We start from the raw sequence: 18,711 nt of genomic DNA on the forward strand, positions 1-18,711 counted from the left end.
TATGATATGTCAAGAACTATGTAATGTTTTGAACAACCAACAATAAAAAATTAAAAAAAAAGAAAAGAATGAGATAGATTTTGTCCTCTCTATTAACCCCCTGACTAAGAATATTCTCCCCACCAAACATCCTATTTTTTCCTTTTCCTTAGGTCACAATTCCCCTACAGCTTCTAGATTTTTCATAGATGTACTTTTTCTTTTTTGAACTGTGGATTGAACCGGGGATACTTAACCACAGAGCCACATCCTTGGACTTTTTTATTTTTCACTTGGAGTCAGGGTGTTGCTAAGTTGCTTAGGACATCATGAAGTTGCTGAGGCTGTGTTTGAACTTGCAATCCTCCTGACCCAACCTCCCAAATGACTGGGATTACAGGTTTGTGTCACAGCACTGGCTTTTTTTTTTTTTTAAAGAATTTTAATATTTATTTTTTAGTTATTGGCAGACACAACATCTTTGTATGTGGTGCTGAGGATCGAACCCTGGCCGCACGCATGCCAGGCAAGCACGCTACTGCTTGAGCCACATCCCAGCCCCAGCACTGGCTTCATACATCCACTTTTGAATTTAGCAGAAGCCTTTAATTGAAACATAACATAAACCAGGGTCGGTGGATCTGTGATGCAAAAACATTAGGGACCAAAGAATTATATAGTCAAAAACATGCCAAAAAAAAAAACACTGGAGAAAAGACAGGCTTTTAAACAAATGGTACTAGGAAGACTGACTATATGTAGAAGAATGAGACTAGATCCTTACGTTTCACCTTGTGTGAAATTCAACTCAAAATTGATCAAAGACCTAGGAATTAGACAAGAAACTATGTAACTCCTAGAAGAAAACATAGGGTCAACACTCCAACAATATAGGCACAGGCAACAATTTTCTGAATTGGACTCCTAAAGCTCAAGAAATAATACCAAGAATTAATAAATAGGATGGTATCAAAATAAAAAGCTTCTCCACAGCAAAGGATACAATTAAGAACGTGAAAATACAAACCAAAAATGGAGACTATATTTCTAGTTACTCTTCTGCCAGAGGATTACTATCAAGGATATATAAAGAACTCAAAAAACAACACCAAAAACAACCAAACAATCCAATTAATAATGAACTAAACATACACTTCTGAAAAAAAAATACAGATGGCCAGCAAAAATACAAAAAATGTTCAACATCTTTAGCAATTAGAGAAATGCAAATCAAAACTAAACTTGGATTTCATCTCACTCCACTTTGAATGGCAGCCACCAAGAATACAAACAATAACAAATGCTGGAGATGATATGAAGAAAAAGGAATGATTTTACATTATTGGTAAGATTGTAAATTAGTACAACCACTATGGAAATAAGTATGGATGTTCCTCAAAAGACTAGTAATGGAATCATCATATGACCTGGCTATATCACTACCTATCCTAAAGAAGTAAAATCAGAATATTTTATTTTGTCCATGTTTGTAGCATTAAGCCAAACTATGGAACCAACCTAGGAGTCCATTAATGGATGAACAGGTAAAGAAAATATAGTATGTATATGCAATGGAGTTTTATTCAACCCTAAAGAAAAATGAAATTATGTCATTTATAAGAAAATTGAGAACATTATGTTAAGCGAAATAAGCCAAACTCAGAGTGTCAAGGGTCATATGTTGTCTCTCATGTGGAGGCTACAGAGGAAAAATGAAAAGAAAGGTGACAAGGGATTCATGAAAATCAAAAGAAGACTGTTAGTCTGTATTCTGTGGGACCCAGGGAGAAGAAGGGAAAGTACCAGGGAATAATACTGGTCCAATTATATCATTATATGATATGTATGTACAAATTCATTACAACAAATTCCACCATTATGTTTAGCTATAATGCACCCCCTGCAAAAAAAAAAAAAAAAAAAAAAAAAGCCCACGGACAATGTTCTACAATCATTTAAGAGATCAACCTCCTATCAACTTGTAAGTTATCTATTCCTTTTGCTTCCTTCCTTCCTAAAAGGGAAATGTTAACATTGATCTAAGGAAATAAATCATGAAATGACAAAGGTGCTATATTCCAAAGAAGCTATGCACCATATATATATATATATATATATATATATATTTTAGAATTTTAATATTTACTTTTAGTTTTTCGGCGGACAAACATCCTTGTTTGTATACGGTGCTGAGGATCGAACCAGGGCCCGCAGGCATGCCAGGCGAGCTCGCTACCGCTTGAGCCACTTCCCCAGCCCCAGCTTATATATATTATATAGCCAATATATATTCTAAATTGAACTGAAGACATAATTCCAAATTCTTCAAGGTGAATAAGGTAGGACCAAATGGTTTTTATAATAAGTCTTTTCTGTTTAAAAAGTATAATCTTAGGACAGAGCTTGACTATAAAGAGTATTGGTTGTTATTTTGAAACATAAGATGTGGTTTTTGGTTTTTCTAGTAACTCCACATAAATTAAATCTTCTCTTTTTATTATCAAGATGGTTATCTCAGTTGCTCTTTTGTAATTTTTTCTTTCGTTAATTCAAATTAAATATCAACATCAAATACATTATGTCAGTGTGAACCAGGCATAATGGCACAAGTTTAGAATCCCAGATAGTGGGGAGTCCAAGGCAGAAGAATTGCTTGAGCTGAGTTTAGGACCATCCTGGACAACACAGCGAGACGCCCCCCCATCTCAAAAAAAAATAAAAATGAAAGTAATTTTAAGTAACTAATACTGACTTAACTCTTGCATTTGAAATTCCTTGATTATCTCCAACAATAGAACACAATATCTCTGATGAACAAAGAGACACAATCCTTAAAGAAATATTAGCCAACTGTATTCAAAAACATATTTAGAAAATAATATACCATGATCAGTGGGCTTCATCCCAGGAATGCAAATCTAGCTCAACACATTCAAATAAATAAGTCTAATTCACCACTTAAATAGAAGAACAGGAATTATATGATTGGCTCAATAGATGCAGAAAAGGGCTTAGATAAAATACAGCAACTGTTCATGTTAAAAATCCTGGAGAAACTAGGGATAGAAGAAAGTGCTTTAATATTATAAAGATATACAAAGATATATAAGAAGGTTACCTTAACATTATAAAGATATATAAAGATTTTCAGATATACCTAAAAACCCAAAGCTAACATCATACTGAATGGAAAAATACTGAAAGCATTTCCTCTAAAATCAAGAACAAGATAAGGATGTTCACTCACATCAGTTATATTCGATATAGTTCTCAACTCTAGCCAGGACAATCTGACAAGAGAAGGAAATTAAAAAGACAGAAATGAGGGGAAAAAAACGTAAAATTATCACCAATTGCCAATGATATGATTCTATATCTAGAAGACACAGAAGATTCTACAAGAAGACTTCTAGAGCTGAAAAATTAATTTAGCAAAAGAGCATGATATATGATGAACACTCAAATCAATTGTTTGTCTATACTCCAACAATGATTTAACTGAGAAAGAAGTCAGGAAAACCACCCCATTCACAATTACCTAAAAAAATAAAATATCTGGAAATTAATCTAACCAAGAAGGTCAATGAAGTCTACTATGAAAACTATAGAACACTAAAGAAAATAAATTCAAGAAGACCTCAGAAGATGGAAAGTCCTCCTACTTTCTTGTCAAAATGGCCATGCTACTAAGTGCAATCCCACCAAAATACCAATAACATTCTTCACACCATTAGAAAAACACGTGGATGTGTAACCGATGTGATTCTGCAATCTGTATACGGGGTAAAAATGGGAGTTCATAACCCACTTGAATCAAATGTATGAAATATGATATGTCAAGAGCTATGTAATGTTTTCAACAACTAATAAAAAAAATAAAAACAATTTTTTGATTCATTTGGAAGAATAAGAGACCCAGATAGCCAAAGCAATACTAAGAAAGAAAAGAAAAGCAGGACACAGAGACCATTGGAACATAATAGAAGACACAGAGAATTCCACATACTTGATACTTGAAAAAGGTGCCAAAAAATATTTTGGAGAAAAGATAGGATTTTTAACAAATGATGCTAGGAAAACTGGTTAGCTATATGTAGAAAAATGAAATGACCTCTATCTTTCATCTTGCACAAAACTAAAATTGAAATGGATCAAAGACTTAGGAATTAAACCAGACACCTTGTAATCGCTAGAATAAAACGAGGTCAATACTTCATCATATAGTTGCAGACACTGACTTCTTCAACAAAACCCCTAAAGCTCAAGAATTAAAATCAAGAATTAATATGTGTGATGCCATCAAATTAAAAAGCTTCTGTTCAGCAAAGGAAATGATTAAGAGGGTGAAAAAGAGCCAATGAAATGGGAGAAAATCTTTGCCAGCTAGTCCTATGACAGAGGATTATTATCCAGGATATATAAAGAATTCAAAAACAATACCAAAAAAAACAAATAAACCAGTACACAAAAGGGCAAAAGAACTTAACAGAAACTTCTTAAAAGAAGAAACACAAATGGTCAATAAATATATGAAAAAAATGTTAAGTATCTCTAGCAATCAAGGAAATGAAAATCAAAATGCCAAGATTTCATCTCACTCCAGTCAGAATGGCAATAATCAAGAATGCAAACAATAATAAATGCTGGCAAGGATGTCGGGGGTGGGGGGGAAAGGTACTCTCTTACATTGTTGGTGGTGGTGGGACAGCAAATTAGTACTACCACTCTAGAAAGCAGTGTGGAGATTCTTCAACAAACTAATAAAGGAACCATTATATGATCCAGTATCTATCAAAAAGATTTAAAAATCAGTATATTATAGCAATACAGCCACCTCAATGTTTGTAGCCACAACATTCACAAGAGCGAAGTTTTGGAATCAACCCATATATCCATCAATAGATAAATGGATTAAAGCAGGGCGTTGGGGCACATGCCTGTAATCCCAACACCTCAGGAGGCTGAGGCAGGAGGTTCTCAAGTTCAAAGCCAGCCTCAGCAAAAGTGAGGCACTAAACAACTCAGTGAGACCCTGTCTCTAAATAAAATACAAAATAGGGCTGGGGATGTGGTCATGCTAAGTGAAATAACCCAGACTCAGAAAATGAATAGTTGAATGTTTTCTCTTATATGGGAAGCCTGAACAAAATAAGGGAAAGAAAGCAGTTGGGGAGGGGATCAGATATCATAAAAATACAGGGAAGATCACTGGAGTAGAAGGAGAACAAGAGTGAGAAAAGAAGAAAGGGAAAGGGGAAGATAAATAAAATTAATCTAACAAAACTGTTATATTCTTATATAAAGAATCAAAGGGAATTTCATCTTTATGTATATGTAAAAAAAAGGAAGTTTAGTAGAGAAAGGAAAATAGAGGGTAGGAAGAGGGAGGAAAAGGGGGAAATAAGGTTGAAATTAAATTCCTTACATGTATTTTATCAAAATGAACCCAAATATAATGAGAAATTATAATTCTCTAATAAAATAATTCTCTCCAGATGCCTTTCAATTAAAGTGGGAGCTTCAAAGATCCTTTATTTAGGGTAGAGGCAGAGTTTCATGCACTTCCACCTCCCCAAGTGAGGTGTTCTTCTTCCCTTGGCCTCCACCAATAAAGCAGTTTCATAGTTCTCTCATCAGACAAATGTTTATATAGAAAAAGCTTGTGAGAGGGCAAGAATTCACCCTAGCAGCCTGCACTTAGCCATGACCAACCTGTTAACTGTTCTAGTTGAATTCACATAAGTGCCTGGGTACATGTGACTAAGTATAGAAATGTTTTATTAATTCTCTGTAGGTAGCTGTATCTCCTTAGATTTCAGTTAAGTTGTTGCCCTGCAGTCTCCTCACTGACTGTTAAAAAAAAAAAAAAAAACTGTCACAAATTTGTAGTTTGGACTCTATTGCAAGAGTAGAAACAATGCTCTTTCAAGCACTCAACATCCCTGAAGTTCACTTTCTATTGAATTAAAGTGGTCTTTCTTCTTTCACTCCAATTATAACCATCATGAAATAGACTTTATTATAACGATCATCAAATAGATTTTATTAAACAAATAGTCCCATTTATCTAATCTAATGAAAAGTGCCCCATTTTGTCTCAGTTACTGACTGCTGGTGTCACATGTTACCTTTTTCAGAGAGATAATACTACAATGGCCAATTATGGTATAAAGGGATGTGAAGGAGATGCAGAAGAATGGCATTGTTATTAATAACCTAGCAGAATCTCACAAAATAGGATCGACTATTTATTGAGTACTATCTTAAATGTTTTATATATCTGGGATGATAAAAATTAACATATATTCACTAAAGAATATATTGTCCCATCTTGGTAAATAAAGATGCATTTATGATAACAGCTTAGGACTTAAATGATAAAAGAACACAATTATAAATGTTAAACTTGATTGTTCAGTTTTCATTTTCTTAAGTTTTACTTAACAAAATAAGCTACAGGAATTAAAACTTACTTTTACTATCAAAAAAGTAAAATCTCAAAACCTGAAACTGTAGAAGTAGGATTTAATTTCTGCTTTAAAGATTTCCTTAGTAGAACTTAATTAAGCTTAATTTTGAAGTGTTTCTCATACACTCAAACTGTCTTAATTGCACAAGCTCCATGAAAACATTGAAAACAATCTAATTCATGCAGAAATTCTCTTTAGCAATTGTAAGTGAAAAGTGCATACATTTACTCAGAGATGCATTCACAAGATACATGTTTAAATATAAGAATATATGTTTCTACTTTATCATGTATATTACAAGTAGGACATTTTTTACATCGCTCCCTACTAAACTGACTTGCTTCAAAACAGGGAGTATTTTCATTTTTCTATACTTTCCAATTACTATTCCAATGGTGATATACTAGCAGTAAATAATATAGGATAGAAGAACATACATAAAAATGAAAAAATTGCAAAGGATCAATACAAATATTTCATGAAGATGGATTTAAACTGGAATAAACATTTAAATAAGCAAAGAGTAGTGGCAAGAGCAATTACAAAAATGAGATAAACAAAGACATTTTAAAATGTCTGTACCAAGATGCTAAAAGAAAAAGGGAAAAGAAAAGAAAGTAGACAGCATTAAAGATTTGTGGGTCACTTAAACAAATAAATATTCTCATTTTCAGAATATCAGAAGGTAAGGAGAATAAAGTTATGGGCACAGAAAACCCAGTAAAAGAAATAATAGCAGAAAAATTCCCTAATCTTGAGAAAGTTATAAATTTCATGTACAGAAAGTATACAGGACCCCAAATAGACATAAGTAGAAAAGATCTTCATTATGGCTTATTATAAGTCCAACTGTCAAAAGTACAGGACAACAAATTTTAAAATCTATAAGAGAGTACCAAGTTGTATTTAAGGGTATTCCCATTAGACTAACAGATTTTTCAAAAGGAGCCCTATAAACCAGGAGGGAATGGAATGACATACTGAAAGCCCTGAAAGAAAATAACTGTCAGTGAAGATTGCTATACCCAGAAAGGTTATTCTTCAGAAATGGAAAAATAAAGACCTTAGAAGATAAGCTAAAACTGAAAGAATTCATGAACACCAGTAAAGACTTACAGAACAAGCTTCAGAGAGTCCTACATTCAGAGGTAAAAAGATGACTACTATTATGAAACCACATGAAGGTACAAAACCTACTAGAAGAATAGATACACAAAACAGAAACAAGAGAAACATAATTATTAAGACCAAAAAAAAAAAATCACAATGAATTAGCTGACCTTTGCAAAACATTTCAACCAACATTTATAGTACACATTATTTTAATTAGCACATGAAATTTTCTCTATAATAGACCATATACTAGACCACAAAACAAGTCTTAAATTTAAAAAAAAGGAAAGAATTAAAATCCTTTGTCTTTTCTGATCACAATGAGATAAATCAGAATTCAACAAAAAATTTTTATAAATTATACAAATGCACGGAGACTGAATGATACTTTTGAACAGTGGGTCACTGATGAATCCAGAAGCGAAGTTGAAATATTTCTCAAACCAAATGAAAATGGAAACACAATGTACCCAAACTTGTGGGATGTAACAAAAGCAGTACTGAGGAAGTTTATAGTAATGAGTGTCTACATCAAAAGAGAAATATTTCAAATAAACAATCTAAGGATGCATCTCAAAGACTTAAAGCAAGAACCAAATCTGAAAATTAGTAGAAGGAAAGAAATAACAAAGTTCAGAACAGAAATAAATGATAGAGGGACTAAAGAAAAACAAAGAAATATACAAAAGACTAATGATACAAAGAATTTAGTTCTTTGAAGATATCAACAAAATTAACAAATCTTTAACTAGACTCAGAAAAAAAGAGAAAACTCAAATAAAATTAAGGATGAAAAAAGGAGACACTGCAACCAGTAAAATGGAAATGCAAAAGATCATTAGAGATTATTTTGAAAAACCATAAGCTAGAAACCCTAGAAGGGACAAATTTCGGGACACATATGACCAAACAAAATTGAAACATTCAAGCTTAAAATAAACTCTAAATAGGCCAATAGCAAGTAGTGAAATTGAATCATTAATAAGTCTCCCAATAAAGATAAGCCCAGAACTAGCTGACTTACTAATTTCTACCAAACATTTAAAAAAAAACTCATGCCATTTCTTCTCAAACTATTCCATAAACTCCAACTCTTCCAAACTCATTCTATGAGAACAGCATTACCCTGTTATGAAAACCAAATAAAGGAATAAGTAAAGAAAACTATAGACCAATATCCCTAGTGACATAGATGAAATATCCCCCCCAAAATACTAGCAAATTTAATTTAAATACGTAGCAAAAAGATCATTTTGTCATGATCAAATTGGTTTTATCCCAGGTATATAATGATGGTTCAATATATATAAATCAATAAATGATACTACATCATACCAACAAAATAAAGAATCATATCATCTCAATAGATTCAGAAAAAGCATTTCATAAAGTTCAATATTCTTCATGATAAAAAAAAAATCTCTGAACAAGGGATCAAGACGGCACAGTACAGAAAGTTATTTTCCAAACTGCTCTGTGGGGCGAGCCCAGAAAACCAGATAAACAACTTCTCTTTTAGGTCATTAAAAAAAAAAAAAAAAAATCCTACTGGGATTTAATACTAGGCTCTCAGAATAGCCTAGGGACTTGGAAGTGTGAATAAAATAAAATAAAAACTAGAAAACAAAAAAAAAAGAAAAGAAAAAAACCTACTGCCATCAGCCAGGGCAGATCCACCTCAGGCAGGTTGAAGAAGGAGACTAAGAGAGCCCACATTTCGCATGGCACTGAGGTATGTCTTGAAGTGGAGAAGACATTGATCAGAGACATTGACCAGCAGATCAAGGGGGTGAGCTGTATTTTATTTTCATGTGAGGTGGACGCCGCTTGTCAACTGGTGGCCTGGGAAAACAGAGACAACCTTCATATTTTCCTGCTGTGTTACAACTGCCGGGTGGGTGTGGGTCCAAACCCAGGTGCCCAGAACTGTGTAATTCCAGTTGGGTCTGAAAACCTGACCTGGCATAGTCCTGCAATAGTCCTGCAATACAACCCAAAGTGTGACTAGAAAACCAGATGAAATTCAGGTGTGGAAAAGTGTTGCACCCAGGGGAATTCAAGACTAAGATAGGAGAGATCCTGATGCCTCTCAATCTATGAGTCTGGTGGTCTGCAGGACCAGGTGGGAGCAACTGGGAATTCCACAGGGTGGGGGGTGGCGGGGGGCAGAATGTGAGCTATGGCACTGAACCCAGGCGGCAGAGTGGGGCAAAAGACTGGCTTCTCCACCACTGGAGCAGAAACCAGAGGAGATTCAGAGATACACATGCCCAACAGGAAAGGAAGTAGCCAGGCTTTGGAGGTATGCTGATTTAAAAGCCTCACAAAACATCATTCCACAAAGCACCAGGGGTCTAGCTAGACCCAAACCCAGCCCCTAGGAACTCTGCCTCTAGAAACCCTTTCAGGGAACTCTACAGTGACCCCTTGCTGTGAGTGGATTAGACAACAGCCTCCAACTCACTCCCCCTCACTCTGCCAAGAAGGGAAGCTAAGAATTGGAAACATGTCTAGCTCCACAAAAAGAAAAAGGTATTGACAGGGGTTTCTATCCTCATATCAGACAGAGTGAACTTCAAATTGATCAAAAGAGACAAAGAAAGTCATTTCATGCTGCTTCAGGGAATTACACTTAACACTGGGTGACTTTAACATTTTATTCTCTCTTTTTAAATTTTTTAAATTAATTTTAATTAGGTATATATGACAGCAGAATTCATTTTGATTCATTGTACACAATAGCAGCACAAATTTTCATTTCACTGGTTGTACACAATGTAGCATCTCACTATATGTGTAGTCATACATGTACCTAGGGTAATAATGTCCATCTCTCCACCATCTTTCCTGCCCCTATGTCCCCTCCCCATGCCTCCCTCTCATTTGCCCAAAGTTCCTCCATTTCCCAACCGCCCCCTTTCCTCACCAATGGATCAGTATCAACTTATCAGAGAGAACATTCGCTCCAGGTTTTTGGGGATTGGCTTACTTTGCTTAGCATGATATTTTCCAACTCCATCCATTTATCTGAAAATGCCACAATTATATTCTCTTTTATTGCTGAGTAATATTCCATTGTGTATATATACCACAGTTTCTTTTTTGAAATATTTATTTATTTTTTTAGTTGTAGTTGGACACAATACCTTTATTTTATTTATTTATTTTTATGTGGCGCTGAGGATCGAACCCAGGGTCTCGCATGTGCAAGGCGAGTGCTCTGCCATGGAACCACAATCCCAGCACACCACAGTTTCTTTATCCATTCATCTATTGAAGAGCATCTAGGTTGGTTCCACAGTTTGGCTATCCTGAATTGTGCTGCTATAAACACTGATGTGACTGCATCACTGTAGCATGCTGTTTTTAAGTCCTTTAGGTATAGACCAAGGAGTGGGATAGCTGGGACAAATGGTGTTCCTTTCCAGGTTTTCTAAGGAATCTCTGTATTGCTTTCCAGAGTGGTTGCACCAATTTGCAAATCCCACCAGCAATGTATGAGTGTGCCGTTTCCCCGACATCCTCCCTAGCATTTATTGTTGTTTATATTCTTGTTTTGCATTGTTTGTATTCTTGTATTGTTATTTGTATAACTGCCATTCTGACTGGTGTGAGATGAAATATTAGAGTAGTTTTGATTTGCATTTCTCTAATTACTAGAGATGTTGAACATTTTTTCATATATTTGTTGATCGATAGTATCTTCTTCAAGCTATAGTAACAATAACGGCATGGTATTGGCACCAAAACAGACATTTAGACCAACGGTACAGAAAAGAAGACACAGAGACCAACCCACATAAATACAGTTATCTCATACTGGAAAAGGTGCCAAAAACGTACATTGGAGAGAAGATAGCCTCTTCAATAAATGGTGCTGGCAAAATTGGAAATCCATATGCAGCAAAATGAAACTAAACCCCTATCTCTCACCATGCACAAAACTCAACTCAAAGTAGATCAAGGACTTAAAAAGAGACTCTGTGCCTAATAGAAGAAAAAGTAGGCCCAAATCTTCACACATCAGATTAGGCCCCAACTTCCTTAACAAGATTCCTAAATAAAATCAAGAATTAATAAATGAGATGAGCTCAAACTAAAAAGCTTCTTGTCAGCAAAAGAAACAATCAATGAGGTAAAGAGAGAGCCTATATTTGTGAGCAAATTTTTGCCACACAAATGTCAGATAGAGCACTAATCTCCAAGATATATAAAGAACTCAAAAAACTTAACACCAAAAAAAAAAAAAAAAACCCCAATCAGTAAATGGGCTAAGGAGCTGAACATTCCTCTTTCATCACTGGATACATCCTCCAAATAAAAACTAAAAAAAAAAAAAAGAAGCTACAGAACTAAAAAATACAATTAATAATTTAGACTTAAAACACATACACAGAATATTTCACCCATAAATGACTGAATACACTTTCTTCTTAGCAGAACACACATCATTTTAGATCACATCTTAGGCTACAAAGAAAGGCTTAGCAAATTAAAAAAAACAGAGATAGTACATTGCATCCTATCAGATCATAATGGAATGAAATTAGAAAGCAACAATATAATAAAAAACAGAAGCTATTCTTAACACCTGGAGACTAAATAATATGCTATTGAATGACAAATGGATAGCTGAAGAAATAAAGAAACTAAAAAAATTCTTAGAGGTAAATGAGAATAGTGACAAAGGCAGTTCTAAGAGGAAAGTTCACAGCACTGAGCTCACTGATTAAAAAAATAGAAAGTCACCAAATAAATAAACTAACATTATACCTCAGTGCTCCCTAGGAAAAAAAGAACAAGTAAGCACTAAAAGCAGTAGAAGACAGAAAATAATTAATATCAGAGCCAAAAATCAAGGAAATTGAAACAAGAACAAAAATAACTTTTAAAAAAATCAATGAAATGAAGATGGTTCTTTGAAAAAGTAAATAAAATTTATAAACCCTTAGCCAAGCTAATAAAGACAAAAAGAGAGAAACTTCAAATTTCTAAAAGTCATGATAAAAAAGGAAACATCACCACAGACACCACTAAAATACAGAGGATAATCAAACTATTTTGAAAACTTATACTCCAATAAAATAGAACATCTTGAAGACATCAATAAATTTCTAGAGGCATATAACATACCCAAATTGAGTCAGGAAGACATACAAATTTAAACAGATCAATTTCAAGCAATGAAATTGAAGATATCATCAAAATCTACCAAGAAAGAAAAGCACAGGACAAGATGAATTCTCAATCAATTTCTACCAGACGTTCAAAGAAAAACTAACACCAAACCTCCTCAAATTATTCTATGAAGTAGAAAAGTAGGGAACTCTTCCAAATTCATTCTATGAAGCTTAGTGTTACCATTCCAAAACCACACAAGGACACAGCAAGGAAAGAAAACTTCAGGCCAATATCCCTGATGAACTTAGATCAAATATTTTAAATAAAATACTGGCAAATCACATAAAAAACTCTTTTAAAAGAGAGCACCATAATAGAGTGAGTTTGGTTAAACATAAGGAAATAAATAAATATAATTCACTGCATCAATAGACTTTTTTTTACACACATGACAATAGTGGAATGCATTACACTCATTATTACCCATTTACAACACAATTTTTCGTAGCTCTTTATATAAAAGTATGTTCATGCCAAATTATGCCATTATACGTGTACTCTCTTTTTTTGCATTACAATTCTTAATACACATATATACCACAATTTATCATATCTTTGTTTGTATATAAGGTATATTAACACCAAATTCAAATCTTTATACATGTATTTTGTATAATGATGACCATCACCTTCCACCATCCTTGCTATTCTGCATCAATCGACAAGAATTCACGTGATTATCTCAATAGATGCAGAAAAAGCATTTGACAAAATTCAGCATCCATTCATGTTCAAAGCACTAGAAAAACTAGGGATAGGAGGAATATACCTCAACATTGTAAAAACTATGTATGTTAAACCCAAGTCCAACATCATTCTAAATGGAGAAAAACTGAAAGCATTCCCTCTAAAAACTGGAACAAGACAAGGATGCCTCTTTCACCATTTCTATTCAACATCATCCTTGAAATTCTAGGCAATCAGGAAAAAGAAATTAAAGGGAAACAAATGGAAAAAGAAGAGCTCACACTGTCCCTATTTGCCAACGACAAAAGACCCAAAAAACTACCGGAAAACTTTTAGAACTCAAAAGGATATAAAAATAACCCCCTTAATCAACTGCATTCCTATACATCACTGATGAATCAACTGATAGTGAAATTAAGGAAACTATCCCATTGACAGTAGCCTCAAAAAAATGAAATTCTTGAGAATCAATCTAACAGAAGAGGTGAAAAACTTCTACAATGATAACTGCAGAACACTAAAGAAAGATATTGAAACAGACCTTAGAAGATGGAAAGATCTCCCACGTACTTGGATAGGCAGAATTAATATTGTCAAAATGACCATACTACCAAAATCACTATACAGATTTAATGCAATTCCTACTAAAATTCCAATGACATTCTTCATGCAAATAGAAAAAGCAGTCATGAAATTCATTTGGAAAAATAAGAGTCCCAGAATAGCCAAAGCAATCTTTAGCAAGCAAAGTGAAGCAGGAGGCATCACAATACCAGATGCTAAATTATCCTACATTGCTATAGGAATAAAAACTGCATGTTATTGGTATCAAAATAGGTAAGACTACCAATGAAACAGAATAGAAGAAACAAAGACAAACCCCTATAAATACAGTTATCTTATACTAGACAGAGGAGCCATAAACATAAAAGGGAATAAAATTATGGCTTTTGCAGGTAAATGGATAGAACTGGAGACTAACCAGCTAAGTGAAATAAGCCAATCCCAAAAAACTAAAGGACGAATGCTCTCTCTGAAAAGTGGATGCTGACTCACAATAATTGAAGGGGATGAGGGGAGTGGAGGTTCATCAAATTGGGCAAGGGGACTAGGTGGAAGCGAGGGGGGATGGGAATAGGAAAGACAGTAGAATGAATCAGATATAATGTACCATGTTCATATATGAATACATGACCAATATAACTCCATATCGTGTACAACCACAAAAATGGGAAGTTATACTCCATGTATGTATGATAGGTCAAAACATATTTTACTGTCATGTATAACTAGAAAGAACAAAAAAAAAATTAAAAAAAGAATTACTTTATGACTGACATTTGCCCAAAAAATGGATAGATCTGGAGACTACCATGCTAAGCAAAATAAGCCAATCCCAAAAAACCAAAGGTCAAATATTCTCTCTAATATATGAATGCTAACACACAACAAGGTATGGGAGGGGAAGAATCAAAGTTCAACAGATCAGACAAAGGGGAATGAAGGGGAAGGAGGGGGAACAGGAATTAGGAAAGCCAATGGAATGAATCTGACTTAAATTTCCTGTGTACATGCATAAATACACCAGAGTGAATCTCATCATTACGTACATCCACAAGACTGGGATCCTAATTAGAATAAGATACACTCCATGTTTTGTATAAATATTCCAAAATATATTGTCATATATAACTAAAAAAGAACAATTTTTTAAAAATAAATAAAAATAAAAATAAATCCCTGAACAAATTAGGACTAGAAGAATCATACTTCAACAGCATGAAGTCTGTGTATGACAAACAAACGAACAACATTATACTGAATAGGAAAACTCTAAAAGCATTTTCTCCAAGATTAGGAATAATACAAGAGTGTCTATGTTCTTTCAATGTAGTACTAGAATTTTTAATGAGAGCATTCTAGCAAGAAAAAAATATAATTTCTTATAAAAATATGAATAGAAAAGAAGGATGTTAAATTATCCATTTGCAGATGATATGGTTCTATAAATAGAAAAATGTAAAGACTCCACCAAATGACAATTTACTGTACTAATCACATTATCACTTAGCCCTCCTCCCCCATACTCCAATTGGCACCACACATTCCCACTGCCTTTAAAGATCTTCTAGTTGTCTTATTTTCTGATCACACATCAGTCTTGCTACAATTCTTTGAAGTATCACCCCATCTCCAAATATATGTTAAATATAGGTATTTACTGGGATTCTGCTTTGGGAGCATCTTTTTCTGCTTTATCAATGTTTTCTAACAATCTCTGACTCCCATGGCTTCCTCTCCAGATAGGATTTTCTGTTTGCCAAATCCATTATCAAATCTATATCTGAATTCTCTGTTTATTTACTAAAAATTCTTACCATAATATCCAAGCAGTTAATCCATAGGCATCTCAAAAAATACTATCCCATAGTTACGTCAATTTAATATATTAAACTGATCTCTTCTTCTCCCCACCATCAAAAATGAAAGTGCAAAATCTCTTTCTTTTGACACTTACATTTTGATTAATGCAACACTGTCTATACAGCATTAATAACTCAGTGGAAAAGCAGAAGGAAAGGGATATTACATTGTTTGATATGAATGAGAACATATATATTGATACAGGTTACACAAAAGTATCTGATAACTGTTAACATACAGCATAAATACATTAAGAATTAAAAATACTTTGTAATAAATGCCACTTATGGTTACTGCCTTGTATGGGTTTACTAGATTCATTTCGAGCCTTCATATTTGTACAAAATTGGTTACATAGCTTTTGCATCGGTGTTTATCTTTATTTTTTTTTGTTTGTATTTAAATTATTTTATTTCACTACTGTTTTCTTTTTTTATATTTTTTTTAATTTTTTTTTATCGTTGGTTGTTCAAAACATTACATAGTTCTTGATATATCATCTTTCACACTTTGCTTCAAGTGGGTTATGAACTCCCATTTTTAGCCCATATACAGATTGCAGAATCACATCAATTACACATCCATTGATTTACATATTGCCATACTAGTGTCTGTTGTGTTCTGCTGCCTTTCCTATCCTCTACTATCCCCCCTCCCCTCCCCTCCCCTCCCCTCTTCTCTCTCTACCCCCTCTACTGACCTTCATTTCTCCCCCTTGTATTATTTTTCCCTTTCCCCTCATTTCCTCTTGTATGTTCTTTTGTATAACCCTGAGGGTCTCCTTCAATTTCCATGCAATTTCCCTTCTCTCTCCCTTTCCCTCCCACCTCTCATCTCTGTTTAATGTTAATCTTCTTCTCATGCTCTTCGTCCCTACTCTGTTCCCAGTTACTCTCCTTATATCAAAGAAGACATTTGGCATTTGTTTTTTAGGGATTGGCTAGCTTCACTTAGCATAATCTGCTCTAGTGCCATCCATTTCCCTGCAAATTCTATGATTTTGTCATTTTTTAATGCAGAGTAATACTCCATTGTGTATAAATGCCACATTTTTTTTATCCATTCATCTATTGAAGGGCATCTAGGTTGGTTCCACAGTCTTGCTATTGTGAATTGAGCTGCTATGAACATCGATGTAGCAGTGTCCCTGTAGCATGCTCTTTTTAGGTCTTTAGGGAATAGACCAAGAAGGGGAATAGCTGGGTCAAATGGTGGCTCCATTCCCAGCTTTCCAAGAAATCTCCATACTGCTTTCCAAATTGGCTGCACCAATTTGCAGTCCCACCAGCAATGTACAAGTGTACCCTTTTCCCCACATCCTCGCCAGCACTTCTTGTTGTTTGACTTCATAATGGCTGCCAATCTTACTGGAGTGAGATGGTATCTTAGGGTGGTTTTGATTTGCATTTCTCTGACTGCTAGAGATGGTGAGCATTTTTTCATGTACTTGTTGATTGATTGTATGTCCTCCTCTGAGAAGTGTCTGTTCAGGTCCTTGGCCCATTTGTTGATTGGGTTGTTTGTTATCTTATTGTCTAATTTTTTGAGTTCTTTGTATACTCTGGATATTAGGACTCTATCTGAAGTGTGAGGAGTAAAGATTTGTTCCCAGGATGTAGGCTCTCCATTTACCTCTCTTATTGTTTCTTTAGCTGAGAAAAAACTTTTTAGTTTGAGTAAGTCCCATTTGTTGATTCTAGTTATTAACTTTTGTGCTATGGGTGTTCTATTGAGGAATTTGGAGCCCGACCCCACAGTATGTAGATCGTAGCCAACTTTTTCTTCTATCAGACGGCGTGTCTCTGATTTGATATCAAGCTCCTTGATCCATTTTGAATTAACTTTTGTGCATGGCGAGAGAAAGGGATTCAGTTTCATTTTGTTGCATATGGATTTCCAGTTTTCCCAGCACCATTTGTTGAAGATGCTATCCTTCCTCCATTGCATGCTTTTAGCCCCTTTATCAAATATAAGGTAGTTGTAGTTTTGTGGATTGGTTTCTGTGTCCTCTATTGTGTACCATTGATCCACCCGCCTGTTTTGGTACCAGTACCATGCTGTTTTTGTTACTATTGCTCTGTAGGATAGTTTGAAGTCTGGTATCGATATACCGCCTGATTCACACTTCCTGCTTAGCATTGTTTTTGCTATTCTGGGTCTTTTATTTTTCCATATGAATTTCATGATTGTTTTCTCTATTTCTACAAGAAATGCCTTTGGGATTTTGATTGGCATTGCATTAAACCTATAGAGAACTTTTGGTAATATCGCCATTTTGATGATGTTAGTTCTGCCTATCCATGAACAGGGTATATTTTTCCATCTTCTAAGATCTTCTTCTATTTCTCTCTTTAGGGTTCTGTAGTTTTCATTGTATAAGTCTTTCACCTCTTTTTTTAGCTTGATTCCCAAGTATTTTATTTTTTTTTTGAAGATATTGTGAATGGAGTGGTAGTCCTCATTTCCATTTCAGAGGATTTGTCGCTGATTTATGCGTGTTGATTTTATATCCTGCCACTTTGCTGAATTCATTTATTAGCGCTAATAGTTTCTTTGTAGAGCCTTTTGGGTCTGCTAGGTATAGAATCATATCATCTGCAAATAGTGATAATTTAAGTTCTTCTTTTCATATTTTTATGCCTTTAATTTCTTTCGTCTGTCTAATTGCTATGGCCAGCGTTTCGAGAACTATGTTGAACAGAAGTGGTGAAAGAGGGCATCCCTGTCTTGTTCCAGATTTTAGAGGGAATGCCTTCAATTTTTCTCCATTCAGAATGATGCTAGCCTGAGGCTTAGCATAGATTGCTTTTACAATATTGAGGTATGTTCCTGTTATCCCTAGTTTTTCTAGAATTGT

General features: G+C 34.4%; 1 protein-coding gene across 5 annotated transcripts in view; it reads right to left on the minus strand.

Moving 5' to 3' along the window:
- Dync2h1 (dynein cytoplasmic 2 heavy chain 1) overlaps window positions 1–18,711 on the minus strand; it is a 381,051-nt gene that overhangs the window by 123,970 nt on the left and 238,370 nt on the right. Inside the window, exon 84 of one of the 5 annotated variants that reach the window (XM_058586629.1) lies at window positions 9,206–9,404. The exons of the other annotated variants lie outside the window; for them this stretch is intronic. Within the exon in view, the coding sequence (XP_058442612.1) occupies window positions 9,393–9,404 (12 nt within the window). The 3' untranslated portion in view covers window positions 9,206–9,392. Of the gene's footprint in view, window positions 1–9,205; window positions 9,405–18,711 lie in introns of those variants that run through there. 5 annotated transcript variants of the gene reach the window in all.

This window comes from Marmota monax, unplaced genomic scaffold (assembly GCF_021218885.2).
Source record: "Marmota monax isolate L192 unplaced genomic scaffold, Marmota_monax_Labrador192_F-V1.1 WCK01_AAM20220418_F8-fsc00045, whole genome shotgun sequence".
NCBI classification, from domain to species: domain Eukaryota; kingdom Metazoa; phylum Chordata; class Mammalia; order Rodentia; family Sciuridae; genus Marmota; species Marmota monax.